We start from the raw sequence: 20,115 nt of genomic DNA on the forward strand, positions 1-20,115 counted from the left end.
GACATCTAGAAAGTCCAAGGGTTTAGAGCAAGTCTTGACTCTTAGTGAAGCTGACAAAAATACACAAGAACAGAACAGTAGCTATCTGTGCATACCTCCTCATTTTTTCAGGTAAGACTTGGGTATAACATCGTTCTTTTGATAATTTTAAGGTTTTTCAGGGACTGAAAGAGGTTTTCAAAGAAACATTCATACCTTTAAGAATCCAAGCTGAAGTGATGTAGAGAACTCGTGTCATCTTACTAAAATTTGTACAGAATGTACAGTACAGAGTGGCTTTGGGTGGGTATTAATGTACTTCCATTAGGCCCTGTAGAAGCAATTTTATCAGCTCCAATGTTTTTGCTCTCTACTGCCTTGAGAGGTGGGCAGAAAACATCGGGTACTTGTATAAGATATCCATGCTTTGCTGCCTTGTTAGTCACAGCTAATGAGAAGACAAAGTAAGGAAAATACAAATTGCCTCCAAAAACTAACAGCCATGAAAAGCATCCTTGTTTAGTAAGCTTAGTAGCTTTATATTATGAACTGCTAGCATTGCTGTTAAACTATGATTTTACTGACTGGGATTTGTCTCATTAGTCCCAAGGATATTTACAAAATAGTAATAGTTGCAGATTGCCTCAAAGGAGAACTTATTGAGGTATTTCGCGCTTGGTCACTTGTGCTGTATTTAATTTTACTGTCATGACTGTACTGAGCTGAAGCCATTCTGAACATTTTACCACATTCATTGTGCATCCACACAGCTTGGCTTAATAATAAACACATTGATTCTGACTTACACAAAAAAAAATTGTATTCAGTGGACTGATTTCCAGTCTGAAGACAGTAAGGAACTACCTAACAATGGAAAAGGTAATCTGACCTTGCTGCTTCCTTTAGTTGTGCTGAGGAAGGAACCTATAACCCTAAAAAGGGACAGCACCCTGCAAGCCCTTCACCCTGGGCTACAGGAAAAAACACAGCTCTTGTTTTATGGAGAGGTAATTGCTTCTTCATTTCTTCGTAGAGTCAGGAATAGAATTCCTGACAGTTCGACCTAGAAGTCCATACCAGGAGAAATTTAAGTCAAGTATTGCCAAAATTTCTAGAGACCGTTCTAAATGAACATTAAGTGTGTTGAAAGAACTTTGTCAGGAATTTCTATCTTTCCTCAAGAACATGGCAATTAAGGTGCTCAAGGACTTCATGCTAAAGCTTTGTTTTGTGTCTTGGGACAAAGGGGTGCCAGCTCCATTTCTTGGTTTCAAGAACATGTAGATCTATGAAACTTTTCTCCTGAGAATGTAGAACTCTAAAATTCTTCCTGCATATTCCATATTTTACAAGAGTCTGAGCAGAAGACATGAAGAACCTTGGATGATCCTTAAAGTTGATACAGTGAAAATTTTTTTCAGCACTCTTGGCCACTCTAATATAGCTGTATCAAGGAAAGAAAAAAAAAATAAAAAGAGAGAAAAATGCCACAATTTTTACCCAAGAGTAGTCTGAGCTATTGCTTATATAAGACCGTTATGAACTCAAAGACAATCTGTGTCTGTTTCTAGTAGTTAACAGTCATTTTGTCATTTGTCCCTAGTAAATTATCACCTTTCTGAAATGGAATATTTCTGCTTTTGAGTAATCTTGAGTTTACTTACTTTGATGTCTTTCATGATTTAAGTATGAACTACTCACTGATTATTAGAACTGACTGATTATTATCAACTTGTCATGATTATTAGCATAATCATAACTGTTGAATGGCAGGCAGTCTTTCTTTTCAGCATGTATGCATTGGAATTTTTGGATCTCTGTAAGTCACTATGCAGACATCTGTCCTTTTTGTCAGAAATCATTAATGCTCAGTAATTGTATATGCAGTAACTGAGGCATCAAAATATGTAGTTCAGTTTCAGTACTAGCAGTGATATAATGCACTAGTTTTCTTCTGGTTTTGATTTTGCTTTATGCAATATAGAATCATAGAACGCTTTGGGTTGGGAGGGACCTTTAGAGATCATCCAGCCCAACCCCCCTGCAGTGAGCAGGGACAGCTTTAACCAGATCAGGTTGCTCAGAGCCCCATCCAACCTGGCCTTGAATGTCTCCAGGGATGGGGCCTCCACTACCTCTCTGGGCAACCCCTTCCAGTGCTTCACCACCCTCATTGTAAAAAATTTCTTCCTTATAGCCAGTCTAAATCTATTCTTCTTTAGTTTAAATCCATTACTCCTTGTCCTGTCACAACAGGCCTTGCTAAAAAGATTGTCCCCATCCTTCCTATAGGCCCCCTTCAGGTACTGAAAGGCCGCAATAAGGTCTCCCTGCAGCCTTCTCTTCTCCAGGCTGAACAACCCCAACTCTCTCAGCCTGTCCTCATAGGAGAGGTGCTCCAGCCCTCGGATCATATATGTCCAGTAAATATATGTATTGGACTGTGGTGGCTGCTTCCTCAGTCAGTCTTTCTCCAAGTTCCTACCTTATTTTATGTTTACCTAATGTTACAAGAAGAGGAGAGAGAACAATGTTGCCAGCCTGCTGCTCCCAGGTGATAGCAACATTTGCACAGCTTGGCTGTATACCTGAGCACAGGCAGATGTCAGTGCCAGGCTACCTTTTTTCCCTGCCCTTTTTAACTCCCATGGATGAATGAGTCCTGTGAGCTGAGGAGTGGCCAAAGGACTTTTAGGTGTGTTGTGTTAGTAGACATAAGAAAGAATCTTAATGCTAAATAGAATATAAAACTGAGTTTTGCTGTTAGGGCAGGATCTACATTAATTGTGTGTGTTCCACAGTCGATGGAGAGCTACAGGAACTTCAGCAGGTGGTTTCTGTTGTCTTAGGGTAAATAACCATGCTGGATGAGTTAAATCAGCCGATACCTATCTGAATGCCTGTACTTCTGCAGGGGCCGTAAAGGAAATCTACACAATTAACTTAAACTAGAGTCAAGCTTCTAGAGGGCTCATTTTTACTTGCATAATGCTTAATCTTTTGCTTTGGTACGGAAACGCTGCTATGTGTATTTCTACAGAAGTAATAAGCCCAAACAGAGCAGGCACTCAGTGAGACTTCTCATCTGTCCTTTAGGATGAATTTGGGTATGCCCCTTGCCAACTAAAAGGACTAGTGTGAGCTGGTATTACCAGCTGATGAGGGTTTTGGCGGGGAGTCCATCTAGCAAACATGAACCTGTTGGGCAGGGAGCAGTCAGCAGAGAGTCAGCTCATACCTGCAGCTAATTCTTCAAAACTATTACAGCTAATGTAATCTCTCAGCTAAGACACAGTAACTTATTCCGTGCGTGCTCCATGGCTAGCTTTATGCAGGATGAAATAGGCTAGCTTAAACTACCATTAGAACATGTGTGTCCTGACACTAAATTTCTTCATAAAGAGAAGCAATTACAGAAATGTTGCCACAACTAGCATTCTGGTTATAATCAGCTTCTCCAATTTTTCTCCTGGTGCTACTCCAAACAAGTTTTACTTTTGACTTGATTTCTTCCGGCTGAGTTCTAGGTGGTTTGCTACAGAAGACTTCAGTGAAGTCAAAACATAATATTTTGACTTACATGTAATTACCCCAATGAGGTTATGAAAGAACTGTTTTCAATTTGCAGTATTCCTATATAGTCAAGAAAAAAAAAGAATTTTGTTTAGCTGTTGAATGTCCTTGTGCTAATCTGTTTTTGTTGTGTTTTGAACAGACGATGAACCAGATGATGGTGCCCATCATTACTTTATAATTTTGGATTTCCACAACCCTCAGCTGTTGCCTGTGATGTCTGAGCTTGGAATTAACATTTCAAGTGTAATTAGAATTTCTTCTGAGAATTATAAGCCATTGCAGACATACTTGGAGGCAACTAAATTTCAGGAACAATCTTTACTTTCACCTGAAGGTAATATGGTCATAAGAACAAAATTTGTGTAGAAAGGAGACTATTTGATATCCAAGTAAATACTGTTCCGGCTGTGTTTTCTCCCTCTCTGTGCCTTGTGTTTGTTCATACTACCGGTGAGCAGCTGTGTTTGCCAGTGCAGAAATGGTATCGCCATCGGTTTGGTCACCAAACCAAATGTTTTGCCAAACTTGCCTCAGCTGGACAGCGGAAGGGGGGACTGACTAAGCAGTTAGTGATTGCAGCCATAGTTTTCTGCAGTAGAAAGAACACCACTTTATCAAATGTATACTTCTATGAATCGTTAGCCAGGAAGGTGTGTTGCTAAGCAACTTGGCTCATTTGGTAATTTCAAGGGAAGAGCACAGCTGGCTACTTTGGGACTGTGGCCCCAGCCAGAGAAGAATATGCCACAGAATAAAAGCCTGCAATTGTACTCAGCTGTCCCCAGGCTGTAACACCTCTCTTGAACTGGGATCATGGTGAACAGCAAGCTAAACATGAGTCATCAATGAAAGTTGCCATACTGAGCTGTAGTAACATAACCAGTAGATCAAGGGAAGTGGTTATTCCCAGTTACTTGGCTCTCGTGAGACCAGAGTTCTGGGCTTCACGGTACAATAAGCTTGAGTGACTCCAGCAGACAGCCACCCTATGAGGAGTGGCTGAAGGATCTTGGCTTGCTTGATCTGGAGAAGAGAAGGCTTACAGGGCACCTAAAAGCATCCTTCTAAAACCTCTGAGAAAGTTACCACAAACACAGAGCAAGACTCTTCACTGAGGTACTTGGAAGAAGAAATAGAAGTTATGATCATGAATGGCCTTTGGAAATCCCAGGCCCCAAAGACAAGGGGAAAGTCTAGAGCAAGGAACACATACCCTTGGTGGAAGAGGATCAGGTCAGGGAATACTTAAGCAAACAGGACACACATAAGTCCATGGGACCTGATGGGATGTACCCAGAAATGCTGATGGAGCTGGCTGGGATATGACTGCGAGGCCACTCTCAATAACTTTTGAACAATCATGGCAATTGGAAGAGGTACCTGGGGACTGGAGGAAAGCAAGTGTCATTCCTATCTTCAGAAATGGCAGAAAGGAGGACCCAGGGAACTAAAGGCTGCTCAGCCTCACCTCAGTCCCTGGGAATATGATGGAACAGCTAATTCTGGAAGCAATTTCCAAGCACATGAAAGACAAGTAGTTGGTCAGTCAGGATGGATTCACCAAGGGGAAGTAATTCTTAAGCAACCTGATAACCTTCTATGATAAAATGACTGGCTTTGTAGATGAAGGGAGAGCAGTGACTATTGTCTGCCTTGACTTCAGTAAGGCCTTTGGCACTGTCTCCTCATAAAGAACCCAATGAAGTGTGGGCTGGATAAGCAAACACTGAGGTGGATTGAAAACTGGCTGAATGGCCTGGCCCTGAGGGTAGTGATCAGTGGTATGAAGCCTAGTTGGAGGCCAGTATCTAGTGGTGATCCCCAGGTAGCAATACTCAGTCCAGTCCTGCTCAACATCTTCATTAATGATCAGGATAGTGGGGCAGAATATACCCTCAGCAAGTATTCTGATGATACAAAACTAGGAGTGGCTGAAACACCAGAGGGTTGTGCTGCTGTTCAGAGGGACCTTAGCAGGCTGGAGAAATGGTCTGGCAGGAACCTCCTAAAATTCAACAAGGGCAAGGGCAAAATCTGGCACCTGTGGAGGAATAACCCCATGCACCAATTTATGGTGGGGGCTGACCGGCTGGAAAGCAGCTTGGCAGAAAAGGACCTGGGGGGTCCTTGGTGAACACAAAGTTGAACATGAGACAGCAATGTGCCTTTGTAGCAAACAAGGCTAATGGTATCCTGGGCTGTGTCAGGTCAAGGGAGTTGATCCTTCCTTTCTACTCAGCACTGGTGAGGCCACACCTGGAGTCCTGTGTCCAGTTCTGGGCTCCCCAGTACAGGAGAGATGTGAAGCTACTGGAGAGAGTCCATCAAATGACTACAAAAATGTTTAAGGGACTGGAGCATCTCTCAGATAAGGAGAGGCTGAGAGCTGGGAATGTTTACTCTGGAGGATAGAAAGCACAAAGAGGGATCTCGTTAATGTCAGAGCAGTGGAGTTGTATCAGATGCCCTCCAGGGGACCCTTCGAACATCAACCGTTCTGTGATTCTGTAATTGAAATAGAATATTCTGGCAAGATAAAAGGCAGGGGGGAATTACCCCAAAGACAGTCAACCATTGCAACAGGTTGCCTGTAGAGGTTGTGGGATCTCTGTCTTTGGAGATTTTCAAGACTGAGCTAGATAAAGCCCTGAGCCTGTTGTCTGAATTTCATGTTGACCATGCTTTGAGTAGGGGATTGAGGTCCCTTCCAACCTGAATTATTTTAAAACTAAGTCAAAGTCTGGTGATAAATAAGTGTAGATGAGAAAACTGAGTTGGTAGCCATAATTGTTCGTACATGTGGGTTTTGACTAATAATTATGGTTCTAATTATAACTGCATATTGACTTTCTGCAGTGTTCTCTGTGGTGCTGGGAAATCCCTTGTGATGGATTCTGACAGTGCTGAGATGGCACAAGCAACCCAGTAAATAAGAGGAATGGTGTCTTGGGTATGTTGGGCAGGAGAGAGGGTTATGAAGCTTGTTTATGTTGGAGTGCTGAAGGACAGGAATGGAATGGTGTGACTCACTGCCATTCTGACCACTGATGAATACAAACCATTTACCTATGAGTGTTGTGAAGGCTGAACTATCTCAGCACGCTATTCCTACCTTCCCCTTTGTGTTGACAAAATGAGATACTCATATTGCCTCAAGGCAAATGCTACAGGTTAGATTGTGTAGGCACTAGGGAATCTGTCCCCAAAGGTGCCAAGGTGAGCTAACACGAATCACATCGATTTAGCCTTTAAGACTTAGGCAATCACAGAACCAACTGATGGACTCAAAGAAGTAATGTCATGTTTGAATTTGTTTGATGAGCCATCTTATCTCTGGGAAAAGAATGAGAGGAAGACATAATTTCCAGCTTCTTTTAGTTTTGTTAGAACTTGTAAAATTGAAAGGTAATGTCTTACTAGAAAATAGTTGGAAGTGCAGAGAGCAGAAAGCATAGGTTTATTTTAATTTTATTTACAACACCTGCTGGGGGTGAGGAGGCAGGGGCAAGTTTCCCCAAATATTTCCAAAGTTAAATTATCTTTTCTTTGTCTTGTATGTATAGTAACAGGAAGAGTTCAGTAACTTAGATAATTAGTAAGTAAAATCTGTGAGGAAACTTTTGAAGGGGAAAAAATAGATAATATTATCTTGTGTAAGTAGTATTATAGGTAGTAATGCAAGTTTTCCCTGTTACTAAAAAGGATAGGTTGCATAGTAAGAAAACAGCTTGGCTAAACCATGCATTCTTTGTGGACCTCAGATATAAGGAAGCATTTAAGAGTTATAAATAGGTCAGGTCATTAGGAATGAGAATATATATTTATTATGAGCCTACTGGCGCAAAATCAGAAATGCCAAGATACAAAATGGGATGCAGGAGGAGGACCAAGTAAAATGTTTGTCCGCTGCTCAGCAGAGAGGAAGAACTGTCAGGAGGTGATCCTGAGAAGGCTGGCAGTGGTGAATGTTTGAGGGGGGCTTTTGATACTTCTTGCTGGCTTGTGTGTTGTGGGGATTAATCTGTTTTCACTACAAACACCATTGCAGACAGGTGATAGTTATAACTAACCACAATTAATGCTGGTAGCAGAAAGATTCAGCTTCATATTGTGGAGGAATAGGTAAAATAACTGAGTACTACTTAGGTAAGATAAAGAACTTTTCAGATCAGCTGATTCAGATTAACTTAAATTGTATTCTGTTTAAAGATCTGCCTGCCATTCTCATTTATATTTGAGAATTCATAAAGAGCAAGTGAGGTAGTGGAAAAAGAGCTGTGAGGAAGAGGGAAAGGAACACAAATAGCCAAGGCACTGTAATCTGCTTAATTTCGGTGTCTGGAAACGTACTGGAACAAATAATTTATAACCACTTAAAAGAAAAATGAGGAGATGAGTAACAGCTAGTGTATGCTGTTCAAGAACAAATCATGTCAGACAAGTTTAATTTCCTTACAAAATGAAGTACTGGCCTTCTGAGCAGAGTAGTAGTCTGTGTTGTATATTTAGGTTTTAATAAGGCTATTTCACATGGTCCACAGTGAGCAAGGTAGGTCTAGATGAAAATAAATATATAGCAGGTGCAGTTTCATTCATAAAACACTTGGCCTCTGTAGAGTAACTGTTAAAGGTTTACTATCAAATAGAAGGAAGCATGGAGCAGACTTGAGAGAATTTGTGCTGTGTCTGGTGTTATTTGGTATTGTCATGGGTACTGGAATAAGGGGGTGTGATTCAAATGCAAAATGTCCTCAACAGAATAGAGAATAACAATCTGGAAAAAAGCCTATTCTGTTTAATATGGACAATATAGTATGCTTATACAGGAATAATTAAATGTACAAATAAAGGCTAGGAAACACATGGCTAGATGACAGGTTTGAAAGATAAGCTATCATGCTGACTTCAAAAATGAACATAAGTCAGCAATATCACTATGCCACTAAAAAACAAATACCATATCCAGATTATAAATGAGAAAATGTCCTAAAAAATACCTGAAGTAATCTTATCATGCAACTCAGTAGTGAGGTAAGACCTTGTAAGAAATGTGTGCCAATCAGAAAAATTCCAAATGATGGAAAAGAAAATTATTAGGGATCTATAAAATTTTACCCATGAGGAAAAAAAATTGAATTGTTATCCTTAAGTTTAAGAAGAGAAGGCTGAATGATGTAAGTGGCAAAATGATAAAAGTTTTCAAGTTTGGAAAAGGCTAGAACAGAAAATACAGAGTTTAAGCTGTAACAGAGAAAATACAATTTAGCAGGAAGAAACTTTTCACAGGTGAGGTTAGTGAAGTACTGAGGTAGACTGAGTAGGAAGATTATTGAGTCTTGCAGGCTTTTAAGGTTCTATTAGGACAAACATTTGTCAGCAGTGATACCGGTATAGTTAATCATGTCTTGGAGCAGGCATTAACTCAATATTTTGTAGTTGAATGACTTACAAAATAGATCATGGTTGATCATTTCAATAATGTATGGAGATACGTTTAGAAGCGAAGACATTAAGCTGTAAATGCAATCACGTTACAGTGTTTCTGTTGTTCCTAGCATGAATGCACATGAATCATGGATTATGGACCACAGCTTTCCTGTTCTTTTCCTTCCCAAGTGTTTGCATCCCCTAATGGCTTTCATTTTGTGATGTTACCAAGTCAAGCACTCTTTAGTGCCCTTTCATACGGTTAGTTTTCTGTTGCTCTAATCACTCTAGTAGCTGTGCTGCTACTAATTCAGCTTTTCTGAGAGCTAATGCAAGAACTCAGACCAATCTCTCAGCCTGACAAAATGGAATTAATTTTTCTCTGTTTCTGCTGGAAGTGTGTTACCTGACACATCCTAGTCATTCTAGGATTTCTGTTTTCACAGTGATGGTTCAAAATCACTGAGCAATGTATTAGTATATACTAGATACTTCCACAGTTATATGATGTTAACTGGGGTTTTTTTGTTGTTGTTCCAAAATCATCTAGTGTACTGCTGGATAGTATCTCATTTCTGTTACTGAAGACTTCAAGGTAATTGAGCTTCTTTGTGGGGTTGTGCCAAATCTCTTCTGTATTAACAGTTTCTCCTAGCTCCTGCACATTCTTTTGGGTTTACTCATGAAAACTTTAATTCATTCTGAGAGAGTTTACATGATGAAAATATAGTTGAGGAAAGAAAAGCCTTAGGACTGCAGGCAAAAGAATTAAGAGAGGAGGCAGTAGTCAAAGGCAGAACATCTAATGATTGATTCTGGCAAGCCGTGATGTTTCTGTGAAAAGGGGAAGCCTAAATGTCATACACATGTTTGTGTGGGTTTTTTATTATTAAACTATGGGATGGAGTTAGTAAAATGTTATTATTAGTCTGTTGTAAAACAGGAATGTCTAGCTACAATGCTATTAGGACAGTGCCATTCACCTTTCATTCAAAAATGTAAAGAGATTAATCCTTGACTGAGCAGCTCTAGATGCTGTTACACTGCTGAGATGTACTTTCAAAGCTGAGTTTGTTAGGGAACCATTGCCATGGTGAAGTATTGTCCTAAATTAGAGGATGTCTTTCATGAGCAGATGAAAAACAAAGAGAAAGGATGATCCTATGACTGAGATGAGCTGTTAGGAGCATAGAACTGTTTAAGATCAAGGGATCTTCTAGGCCAGTGATCTGTCTCCAGGAGTGGTCATAAACTGATGCCCAAGGGAGAGGAAAGAAAGGGAAGGAAAAAGAAAAGAGTAGTAGGAAAAGCACATATGAAACTTCTGAACACATATATCACCTAGCCACCAGTGATTTTCCAGTCAGGGGATTTTCCTGATCCTGATGTGTTTTGTCTTTTTAGTAAACCTCAACGGATTTAGTTTGTTTTCTAAGTACTTGTTCAGTCTCCCCTTGAACTCATGAGAATGTCTTATACCTACAGAACCTTTTGGCAGAGTTTCCAGGTCATCTACCCAGTTTCTGGAGTCACTTAATGGGACCTATCTTCCGAATCATGATAAAACCATTTTATAAGTTAATTGGCAAATGTTTCTGATGGCTGCTACAGGAGGCATATATAACTTGGAAAACCTTAAGGAGATCAGCATTTTTGGAAGAGTCCACAGCCTCACTGAGTTGTTTTGTTTTAAACCACTGGGGCCACTAGAATTATACAAGTGAGATATTTGGCCTTCATACTTAACGTTTTAGAAGTGCTGAGCACCGATAAGTCCAAATGAAGTCACTGCAGGTTTAGTGTCCTTAAGTCTCTTAAATTAGGCTACAAAAAGTATGGTTGATCTTGGATTCCAGGGTGTGATTATAAGGTTGGTGTTGAGAGAGAACTTTTTTTTTTTCTGTGTAGCTGGAGCACCTTTGAAAATGGATCATTACTATGCAGTAAAAAGGGAAACCATACAACTTCTAGGCTTGCTGTTCATAGTCGCACTGTACCTTAATCTCTTTTTGCCCCAATTTCCACATCAATAAAATTGTGATAATAAGGCTTGCTTACCCTGTACTTAAAAAACAGGTTCATCAAGGTATGTGCTGGCAGCTTTGGAAAAGTGCAACCTGGGATTTTTACATTTCCTAGGTTTCAATTATTCACTGCTGTTGTTTAGTCTGGGGGGGAGAGGTAGGGGGCTGGTTCTGGTTTGGGGTTTGGTTTGGGTTTTGGGTTTTTTTCCCCCCCGAAAGACCTACCATGTTTTACTGAGGCTTTATCTTCCTGGAATTTTTTAATCCCAAAGTTGGGTGAAGTTGGGTGTTAGATTTTTGCTGAGACTCTGAGGAAGGGAGTATTTTAATAGTACTTACAGAAGGCTAATATATAGAATCATAGAATGCTTTGGGTTGGAAGGGACCTTGAGAGATCATCGAGCCCAACCGCCCTGCATTAAGCAGGGATTGAACCTGTGAACTTGGCGTTATTAGCACCACGCTCTAACCAACTGAGCTAACCCGGCTGGTCAATATGATTTGTGCTTTCTGTAAAAGGGAAACATTGTACCATCATTTATCTAACACTTATAAATTTTAGTTGTAGAAGCAGAGAAGAGAAAGAAAGATGAAGCTATCAAAGACCTGGAAACATTTTGGAAATACCTGGAGCCAGTTCTGAACAGTGGAAAGCATGGATCAAGTCTTTTTGATGTTGCCAGACTTCATCACCTAGTTAAGGAGAGTGCCTTTCCTCCTGATTGGTCTGACAGAGAAATGCTGGTCAGTAGATTCTGCTTTCACAATGCATGGCATGCTTTGGAGTTTGTAACATTTAAGACCAATTTAGAAATGACAGGAATTTTAGCTTAGTCTTCTATGAAACAGAACCAGAGTAGTTAGTATATTTGTAATCTTGAAAAAAATTATTTGCTATGTATCCAACAAGTTTATTCAGCATGTATTCACAAGGAGTCCTTTGAATAAAAATACCTGACTTTGAATTTCTTAATATTGTAGGTCACAGCAGCAGAGTTTTAAAACAGTTTGAGGTATTAAATTTATTCAGCATCTTTACGTAGACCAAATTTGGATCTCATTAGAGTTAGATGTCAGTATGAAATAACACAAAAATTATATTTTTGTCCTTGTAACAGCAGGTCTACTTACTGTATCTCAGAACTGTCACATGAGAACAAATTAAAATGAATGCAAGAATGCTTTTTTGATATGAAATGTTGGTTTAGCATACCCAGTACTGCTTCTTTTTGTCCAACCCAAACCATGCCTCGGGCTCATTATAGTCTGCTGAGTCAGGACTATTTATTACTCATTATAGCCTGCTGAGTCAGGACTACTGCTGGGCTCTGGAAGAGAAAGTGAACCATTAGAAATTTTTTCCAACCTAGGTTCTCAAGTCTAGCGAGGTAAAAGGGTCCAGTATTTTTCAATCCACAATGGCAGCAGTAAAAAATATAAACTGCTAAAGCAAAATAAAGCAACATGCCATAACTTAACCTACTGTATTTGTGGTCTATATTATTAGGGTTAAAGGACAGACTTACACCCTCCTGACACCTATTTATAGTACCTTAAATCCTGTGTATAAACCATCTGGTGAGCTAGGAAGTACCCTTGATCCTGAAGGAATCAGAACCAAGTTTGGCTAAATCCATGGTGGTTTCTAAGGCATTCACTAAAAATGCCTGAATTTTGGAAATGTGTTGGCTTGCTACTTACAACATTACTTATCATTATAATCTTAATCTAATCATAAAATATGAAGCCTATTTTGGGAAAGAATTTTTTTAATCTTGTCTATCTTCTCCATAATCACATCTTATAGAGGACTGTTGCTACTTGTGAATATCCTGTTAAGCAGCTATATTGTAGCTGAAATAAAAGAAAAATGATCTGTCACTGAAATTGTTCCAGCAGATTATAGCTGTAATTTCATATTCTTCTGTCTCTCATAATTCAGCAGAGCTCTAAAGAAGTAGGAACATGGGAAGAATAGAAGTTGTGAAATCGTAGGTAGATAGCGTAAGTCTAGTTCTAGTGGGCTTCCTGGAGAGTCTCCAAGTCCTAGCTTGCTGCATCTCTGAAGTCCAAGATATACAGAAGGAAAACTCTTGTGACATATTGTTAGATGCTGATAGAAAAATTATAGTGTTATATACAGCAAGTAATTGCCGCTTTCGGATTTCAAATATTTAGAAAGGAAAATATTTTCAAAAATTCTTTTCCTTTGTTGAAGAGTCGGTAGTGGTTAGATGCAGAGAACTTTTGGTGAGTATCTGTGTCTGTCCTGACAAGCATCTGTGTCTGTCCTGAGAAAAGGAGAGAACAAGTAAATTGAATCACAAAACTGTAATTATACATGTAATATGGCTATACATATAATGTGGCTCAACTTTGCATGTGTCCCATTGAGAAGAGTCAGGCTGTGTTACTTGTAAATTTGTAAAAATTCTTGTTCTGTTTAAAAGATTGTGCATTCAAAACACTCCAGTACTTTAACTGAAATTTTCAAGTGCTCTAGTGATCTTTTGTAAGTAATGTATGAATGGAAGGGGGGTTTTGTACTAACCCAATTTTCAGAAGAGTATTGAATTGGAAAAACAAAGGTGCAAGAATATTAACTCTGAAAATTCTGTTTTCGCAAATAGAACTTGTCTCCCAAATATCCCCTCTAGTCTTTAAATGCTATGAAAACTGAGATAAGTATTCCATAACTGATCGGTGATTTGGGGTGCTTGTTTTGAAGTGCCATAAAGAGGGTCTGAGTTGAAGAAAGCAGATGCTTGATACTTCTTAAGGGTCAGTTAATATATTTAGCACTCAATGACAGTTGCGCTTTTTCACGATGTTTCATTTTAGGAAACTTCAAATTGAGACATCCAATGTTGATAGCCACCTCTTAGAGGCAAACTTCTTAATTCAAGAAACTTCCCCTACTTTCACAAAAATGAAATAATCACTCAGAAAAGGGCTGTTGATAGAAGTTGTCTAACAATTATAGTAATTTCCTCTTTTCCACAATGTCTAGGATGTACAGGGGAAGAATACATCCATTAAAGCCACTGAAACTTGAGTGTGCGTGTGGTCTCAGATAAGGTTTTGGTATTTGTACAAAAGCATTGCACATTTAAAATAGCAGTTGGTATTACTCTTTTTATTCCTCCCAAGCCTTGGTGAAAACCACTGTACACCACCTCAAGAACCTTGACTCTTTCCTTGTCAGAATTCTGCAGATACAGCACTCTTCCTTTGGGCATTCGGCTGGTATGCTGACATTCCCTTGCTTGCACAACTATGGAATTCAGAGTTCAGTACTTGTGGTTTTCTTTGTTTTAAAAGGGCAACAGAAAGAAAGAAAATAATATGAGATGACATTGGTTTGTTGGTTGAGGGTGTTTATTATTATTTTTTATCCTTCTAGGGCAGGAGAATAATTGACCTTGCAAATATGCTGCGGGTTGATCACCAGTAGAAACATGCACATATGATGTAAAACAGTTATTTTAAGTTACCTCTCCTGTTCCTTCCCATCCAAAACAATAACCTAAATTCCAGTTGCAAGAGAGCAGAACTTGAATGGTTACTGTTAAGACGAGTTAGACTTTATAACAACTAAAGCAGTTGGGCAATACTTAGTCCATACTGTGATGTGGCAGTGTTTAGACAAATAAAGATGAGGAGGCGTTGTTTTCTTAAAATAACTCTATAAAACATTTTGAATTAGTGGACAAAATATCTCTTGAAGATTTTCAAACAGTTGCAGAGTTGCTGGTTAGGGAGCTAATGACTCATGTGGCTAAGTTACATGACATTTGTATGCAATCTTCATCCTTTGTATCTGATTTTCTGTCATAGCTTGCATTTGGCACTGCGCTGTTTGAAAGCATTGCTTGTTTAATGTATGACTGCCTGGACTGGAGAAGACAGCATTGTAACTACTTGGAAAAGACCAAGTTTATTAATGTGCCTGCATTATCAGAGAGAAAATTGGCGCAACCACCGGTAACTGAGGCAAGGATCCTTTGTGCTTTACTATGCTTCTTGTAGAGAATAACTAGTTATAGGCTAGAATTGCCTGTCTTTAATTCTGCACTCAGAAATTAACTTTGGACCAGCACTCGATGTGTAATTTTTTGTGAATGAAATTGGGTTTTTTCCTTCTGCATTTAAAATCTAAAAAAATAATTAAAAAAAACCCCAAACCCAGAGCATTGGGAAAACAAAAAAAAAGGAAAATTTGAAGGATCATACAGGTGCTGGCATAAAGTACCACAGGTGTAAAAATTACTTAAATAGCTTCAGATGACACATTCTTGTGTCTGGAAAAATTGCTATGCCTGCATGGAGGTACTATGTCTTGTTGCAGATATGTGAACTATCCAAAGAAGATTATTGGTTCTATAAAAGATCAGTTTATTTTGTTCATAGCAGACAAAAGCTAGAAGAAAGTGGCTTATAGGACACAAACTAGTGGCAAGGAAAAAATGGGCTTACTCCATTTGTAGGAGTATTACTGAATGCTCATTTAAAGCATTCATAAAACTACATTCTTACTATCTTGTTCCATTCAGTTAGGTGGGATTTGCCTCCCCTAATACCAGCCATTTAAAAGTGTAGCATCTAGTTTAGGGTAAGTAATCAAAGCTAAATGAAATTAATTTCTCCCACCTATTTGTGCAATCCTCATTTGTTCCACTGTTTCTGAGTTTTTTTTTATCTTTATTTTTGTTCCTTTAGGTACAGTCAGCATCACAGGTTACACCTTCAAAGAAAAAAGGGCAAGCAGAAGAAATTCTGCCAACAGTAATTTTGTCACAAGGTATGTTTAAAGGATTAAAGTGCTGGTCTGTAGCTGTTCACTCTGTCATACCATTCATTCATTTGACAGCACAAATCCTTGAAATTATTTGCACAGTAAGCTGAAGATGTGACTTGATATTGTGAGAGTAGTTTCTTAGTGAATACATTGTGAAAGTTTCTGAAAACTGCAGTGGTGATAACCAAGTTCTTACAAAATCACTTTTTCTATCTGTTCCCAGTCACAGTCAGATTTAAGAGCTCTACAGTAATGGGCTTTGTTAGTCTTTTTTAAGAAAAATTGTCTGAAGGTTGAACTAGTTAGTAATATAAATCAGCATTTCTGAAGAAATTGATGTTAATGTTTTATCTCTTATTACAACAGAGGAAGAAGCTTCTATGCTGGCTACTTCCGTGGACATGAGGTATTACAATGACTTGCTGAGTCAGATTCCTGAGGAATACTTTTCTGTACCCTTAATGCTGAACTGCATGTTGGAACAGGTGGGAATATTCTCTTTATAATTCCTGTGGCTAATTTCTCTTAGACCTGGTATAATGAATTGATCAAATATCAATAAATCCATCTGTTTCTGCCTAAAATAAGAGACTGTGCATGGAGGCACTGACCAAGGAGGTTCAATACAAAGGAATCACAACTCAAAAGTGACTTCTTTGGTGGTCTTTCATGTTGTGCACTTACCCTGTATATACAGTGTTGTTCCAAAAATTTTTTATTCAAGACTACAGATCCAATATAATTAAATGAGAAAAAAGGTGTAATTTCTTAGCTAAGTCAGTAACAAGTTTTCATGTCCTGCAACAGTGTTACTGATACTGAACTTTTACTGGTTTACTCAGTATAAAGGTCTTAGGGCAAGTCTAGCATAGAAGTGGTGTAGATCAATGCTAGTGCTAGACAGATCCAACTTTTGTTGAGTTCAGGCACAATATATCAGTTGGCAAAGACCCACAGTATGATTTGGAAGTCTTCCTTCTTTTAGAAATAAAATTTCAGCACAATCTTATTTTTTTACTTTTTGCAATTTAGTCTGAAAATAGACTCAGGCAAAAATACTCAAGATCCAACACCTGATACTCAATCAGTTTTTAATTATCTGTGTTTATTAACAATTCTTAACATTTCAAGTTGGAAATAGTTTTCTTCTCATCCTTCAAAAAGTAAATGATAGGAGAAAACTTTTAATTCCGTTTTCCATAGCCTTTGTTTTTGGGCAGGAACTAACATGGAGAATTGCATTTTTACTACTTGCAGGAAAAAAAATTATGGTTTTCTTTCCTGACAAAATTTATGGATGTTTAGCTTATAGCAGGATCTGCTTGGTAGTTTTAATGAAGTTAAGCAGAAGTCATACTTTAATGAAAGCTAATGTATATCACATTTGCCAGGTTATTGCAAGTGAAGATGACCTTATACCACCTAGTCTGGTGGTGCCAGAGCCCCGGGCAGATGGGCTGCATCGTACCATTGCAGATCATATAGCTTCTGTCCTGCCTTCTCTTTCACTTTCCGAGAGTGAAAAAAAGGTTTGTGTTGTCTTTTGTTCATTTCCTAAAATGCCAGATAAATCTGATTATTGGGGTTTAATACGTCTTTCTTTTTTAACAGAATCTATACGACTACTTTTCTCCTAAATACAGTGAAAAAAAGACTGCCACCCCCAAGTACCCTCTCTTGTTTAACTACCATGATACTCTGGCTCAGCGGTTGCACCTGCTGAAGGTATAGTGGTACCTATGACATATAAACAGTTCTAAAGTCTGCAGGCAGTGAATACTCAATGCACTAGAAAGGATGGAGTAGTGTTTTTACAAAGCAGAACAGTATAGCCTAGATTTTTCCTGCTGAGATAGACACACTACACATGTGTTTAGTCTGCTTAAGGAGCAATGAGTTACTGCTGCTGACAGAGAACACATCGCAAACACAGAACATTATATTGATTTCAGTGATCTGTGTGCATTATTAAGAAGAATGTTTAGCCTTTGGCATAGATGAAAGATATTACAGAACTCTGTTGATTTACTGTAGTCAAACACTGATGAAACTGTGGAAAGTGAGTTACTAACTTGATAATAGTGATTTAGCATATAGATTAGATTACTAAGAGGTAGAGAAGTATAAGAAAAGATAGAGTTTGTTAGTGAGCACGAGAAGTGTGTTCAGGTTGGCTAAGTAGTTGGAGCATAGTGTATACCCAAGACACTGCCAAATTCTAGCAAAGGCAGAAAGGTTCAGAGACTGCAAGGTTTGGGATTATTTCAAAGTAACAGTTCCCAGACTTTCTGAACAAAAAAACCCACTGTGAATTAATCAAATTTTTCCAAAGCTAGGGTGTAGTTTTACCACTAAACTTTGAAAATACTCTGAAGGCAGTGCAAGTGATAATACAGTTCTAGATTTCGTATCTAAGGTGTATTTGCCTGGCTTAATGAATTACAAATTGTCTATGGAACACTTTGTCAACCATTGATTAAAACAGTATTCAGAAACAAATCTTGACACATTGAGCTTGGCGCGTTGGAGGTACTCAAGCAGAAGGTAGGACTGAGCAGTCACCAAGTGAGATGCTCTTAGCAGGCATATGCTTGATGTATGTGATGTACTTGCTGCAGAGAAAATTCAGGATATAGCACAATGTTGGAGGAGTGGGTAGAGGAAACAGATTTGGAAGATACCATCCAAGACAAAGGTACTGTAAGTGCGTAATACTAAAAAGAGTGAAGCTGAAAGACACCAATAAGTCTCAAAAGATAAATCCTTAAATATACGGGGATGCTGCAGTCACAGGCTGATCAACAACTTTACAGACTTCATTACTACGAGAAGTAGCACAGACCAGCTGAAAGATATGCGGAGGGTACCTGCTGCCTGTCTGAATAGATCAGTACATATTTCTGTATTCCAGATTTTTTGAGTCTAGCTAGCACAGGCAAATATCTTCTAACAAGTGTCTGTTATTATGCTGCCAGTTATTCTTTTATGTATCTCATCTTTTCTGCCTAAAATATCTGATACCATGATTCAGTAACACACTGTGAGCACATGCTCAAATTTAAGTTGATGTCCAACTGACTGAAGCACACACTTATGTCTTTTGCTATAAAAAACTTCTTTATTCAAACATAATTTTTAGAAATCCACTGGTGTGAAAGTTTACTTTAACTATGGTAGTTTGGGTTTTGTTCCAGGTCCAGGAGAACTTAAATCCAGAAAAGATTGAACGTGAAATGATGGATAAACTGCCTCTTACGGAACTTATCCATTTCACCCTTCCTTCAACTGAAAACAACAGTAAACGCTTGGCCAGAGTTCACGAGCTCATGCATTATTGTACCAGTGGTAAAGTGATTTTCTTTTTCATTGATATAACATTGATTTTTTTCTTTCTTCTGGTTGATGATCCTATTAAATAGCAGGAAGAGTTTTTTTCAGCTGTCTAAAACTTTTGCAGAATTTCCCATTTTCACATTCTTGCTTATACCTTAGCCTACTATACAAGTTAGGGCTAACTTTAGACCTCAGTTTCATGGTTAATGGGCAAGGCTGTGTGAGTATTAAATATTGCGTGGCTAAGAGCTGGAAGTATGTTAGAACTCATTTGTTTGTTTTTATTCACAAACATAAGAACGCATTCACTTCTTCAACCATAATCACTCCTGCAGTTACCTTTTCTTGGAGTGTGCATACCACCATGATGTACGCTGTGAAACAATCCCAAAGACTGCATAAATACCCTTAGGTAGTTTTGAAACTACCTAGTTTATGCTAGACTACTAAGAGATATAAACATCCAAATCCTTTTGGTTAGATTTATGCCATCGTATAAGGCACAGGATTTGAAGGTATTCACAGCTATTCAGTCCTGAAATCCCTTGTGTTGGATTAATTTACACTTGCTGCATTGTTTCTAGTTGTTGGTATGTTCCTTTTGGACATTAAGCTATTAAGGTATTCTGTATTGCTCTAGCATTCCAGCTGATGGGTATCAGATTTGATGGTCTTCACTGCACCATACTATACTGCCAAACTCTCCCAACTGTTAACTTAGCTAGCAGTGTCGTTGCTCTTATCAAGAAGGTAGTTGATTTGAACAGAAGATGAGTTACCCAACTTTTTCAAGATGTGTGACATGCTTGGGTATGTAACTACCATAAAGAGAAACTGAAGATACTCTTCATATGATTTGGGCACCGAACTACCTGTCTTAAAATTCAGTCCTTCCCATGATTGTCATTGTTATACGGGCATGAATGCATATAACCATAAATAGGATTTATTATTGCCTTTGCATCTTGCATACTTCTG

The 20,115-nt window shown here is 38.6% G+C and overlaps 1 protein-coding gene across 1 annotated transcript in view; it reads left to right on the forward strand.

The window, feature by feature from the left end:
• Positions 1–20,115, forward strand: part of SPAG17 (sperm associated antigen 17) — a 119,561-nt gene that overhangs the window by 29,830 nt on the left and 69,616 nt on the right. Inside the window, exons 6-13 of the mRNA XM_075709244.1 lie at positions 3,695–3,889; positions 11,569–11,750; positions 14,844–14,999; positions 15,726–15,807; positions 16,171–16,289; positions 17,196–17,333; positions 17,416–17,529; positions 18,999–19,149. Of these exons, the coding sequence (XP_075565359.1) occupies positions 3,695–3,889; positions 11,569–11,750; positions 14,844–14,999; positions 15,726–15,807; positions 16,171–16,289; positions 17,196–17,333; positions 17,416–17,529; positions 18,999–19,149 (1,137 nt within the window). The remainder of the gene's footprint in view (positions 1–3,694; positions 3,890–11,568; positions 11,751–14,843; positions 15,000–15,725; positions 15,808–16,170; positions 16,290–17,195; positions 17,334–17,415; positions 17,530–18,998; positions 19,150–20,115) is intronic.

The sequence above is a fragment of the Pelecanus crispus genome, chromosome 1 (genome assembly GCF_030463565.1).
Source record: "Pelecanus crispus isolate bPelCri1 chromosome 1, bPelCri1.pri, whole genome shotgun sequence".
Lineage (NCBI taxonomy): Eukaryota > Metazoa > Chordata > Aves > Pelecaniformes > Pelecanidae > Pelecanus > Pelecanus crispus.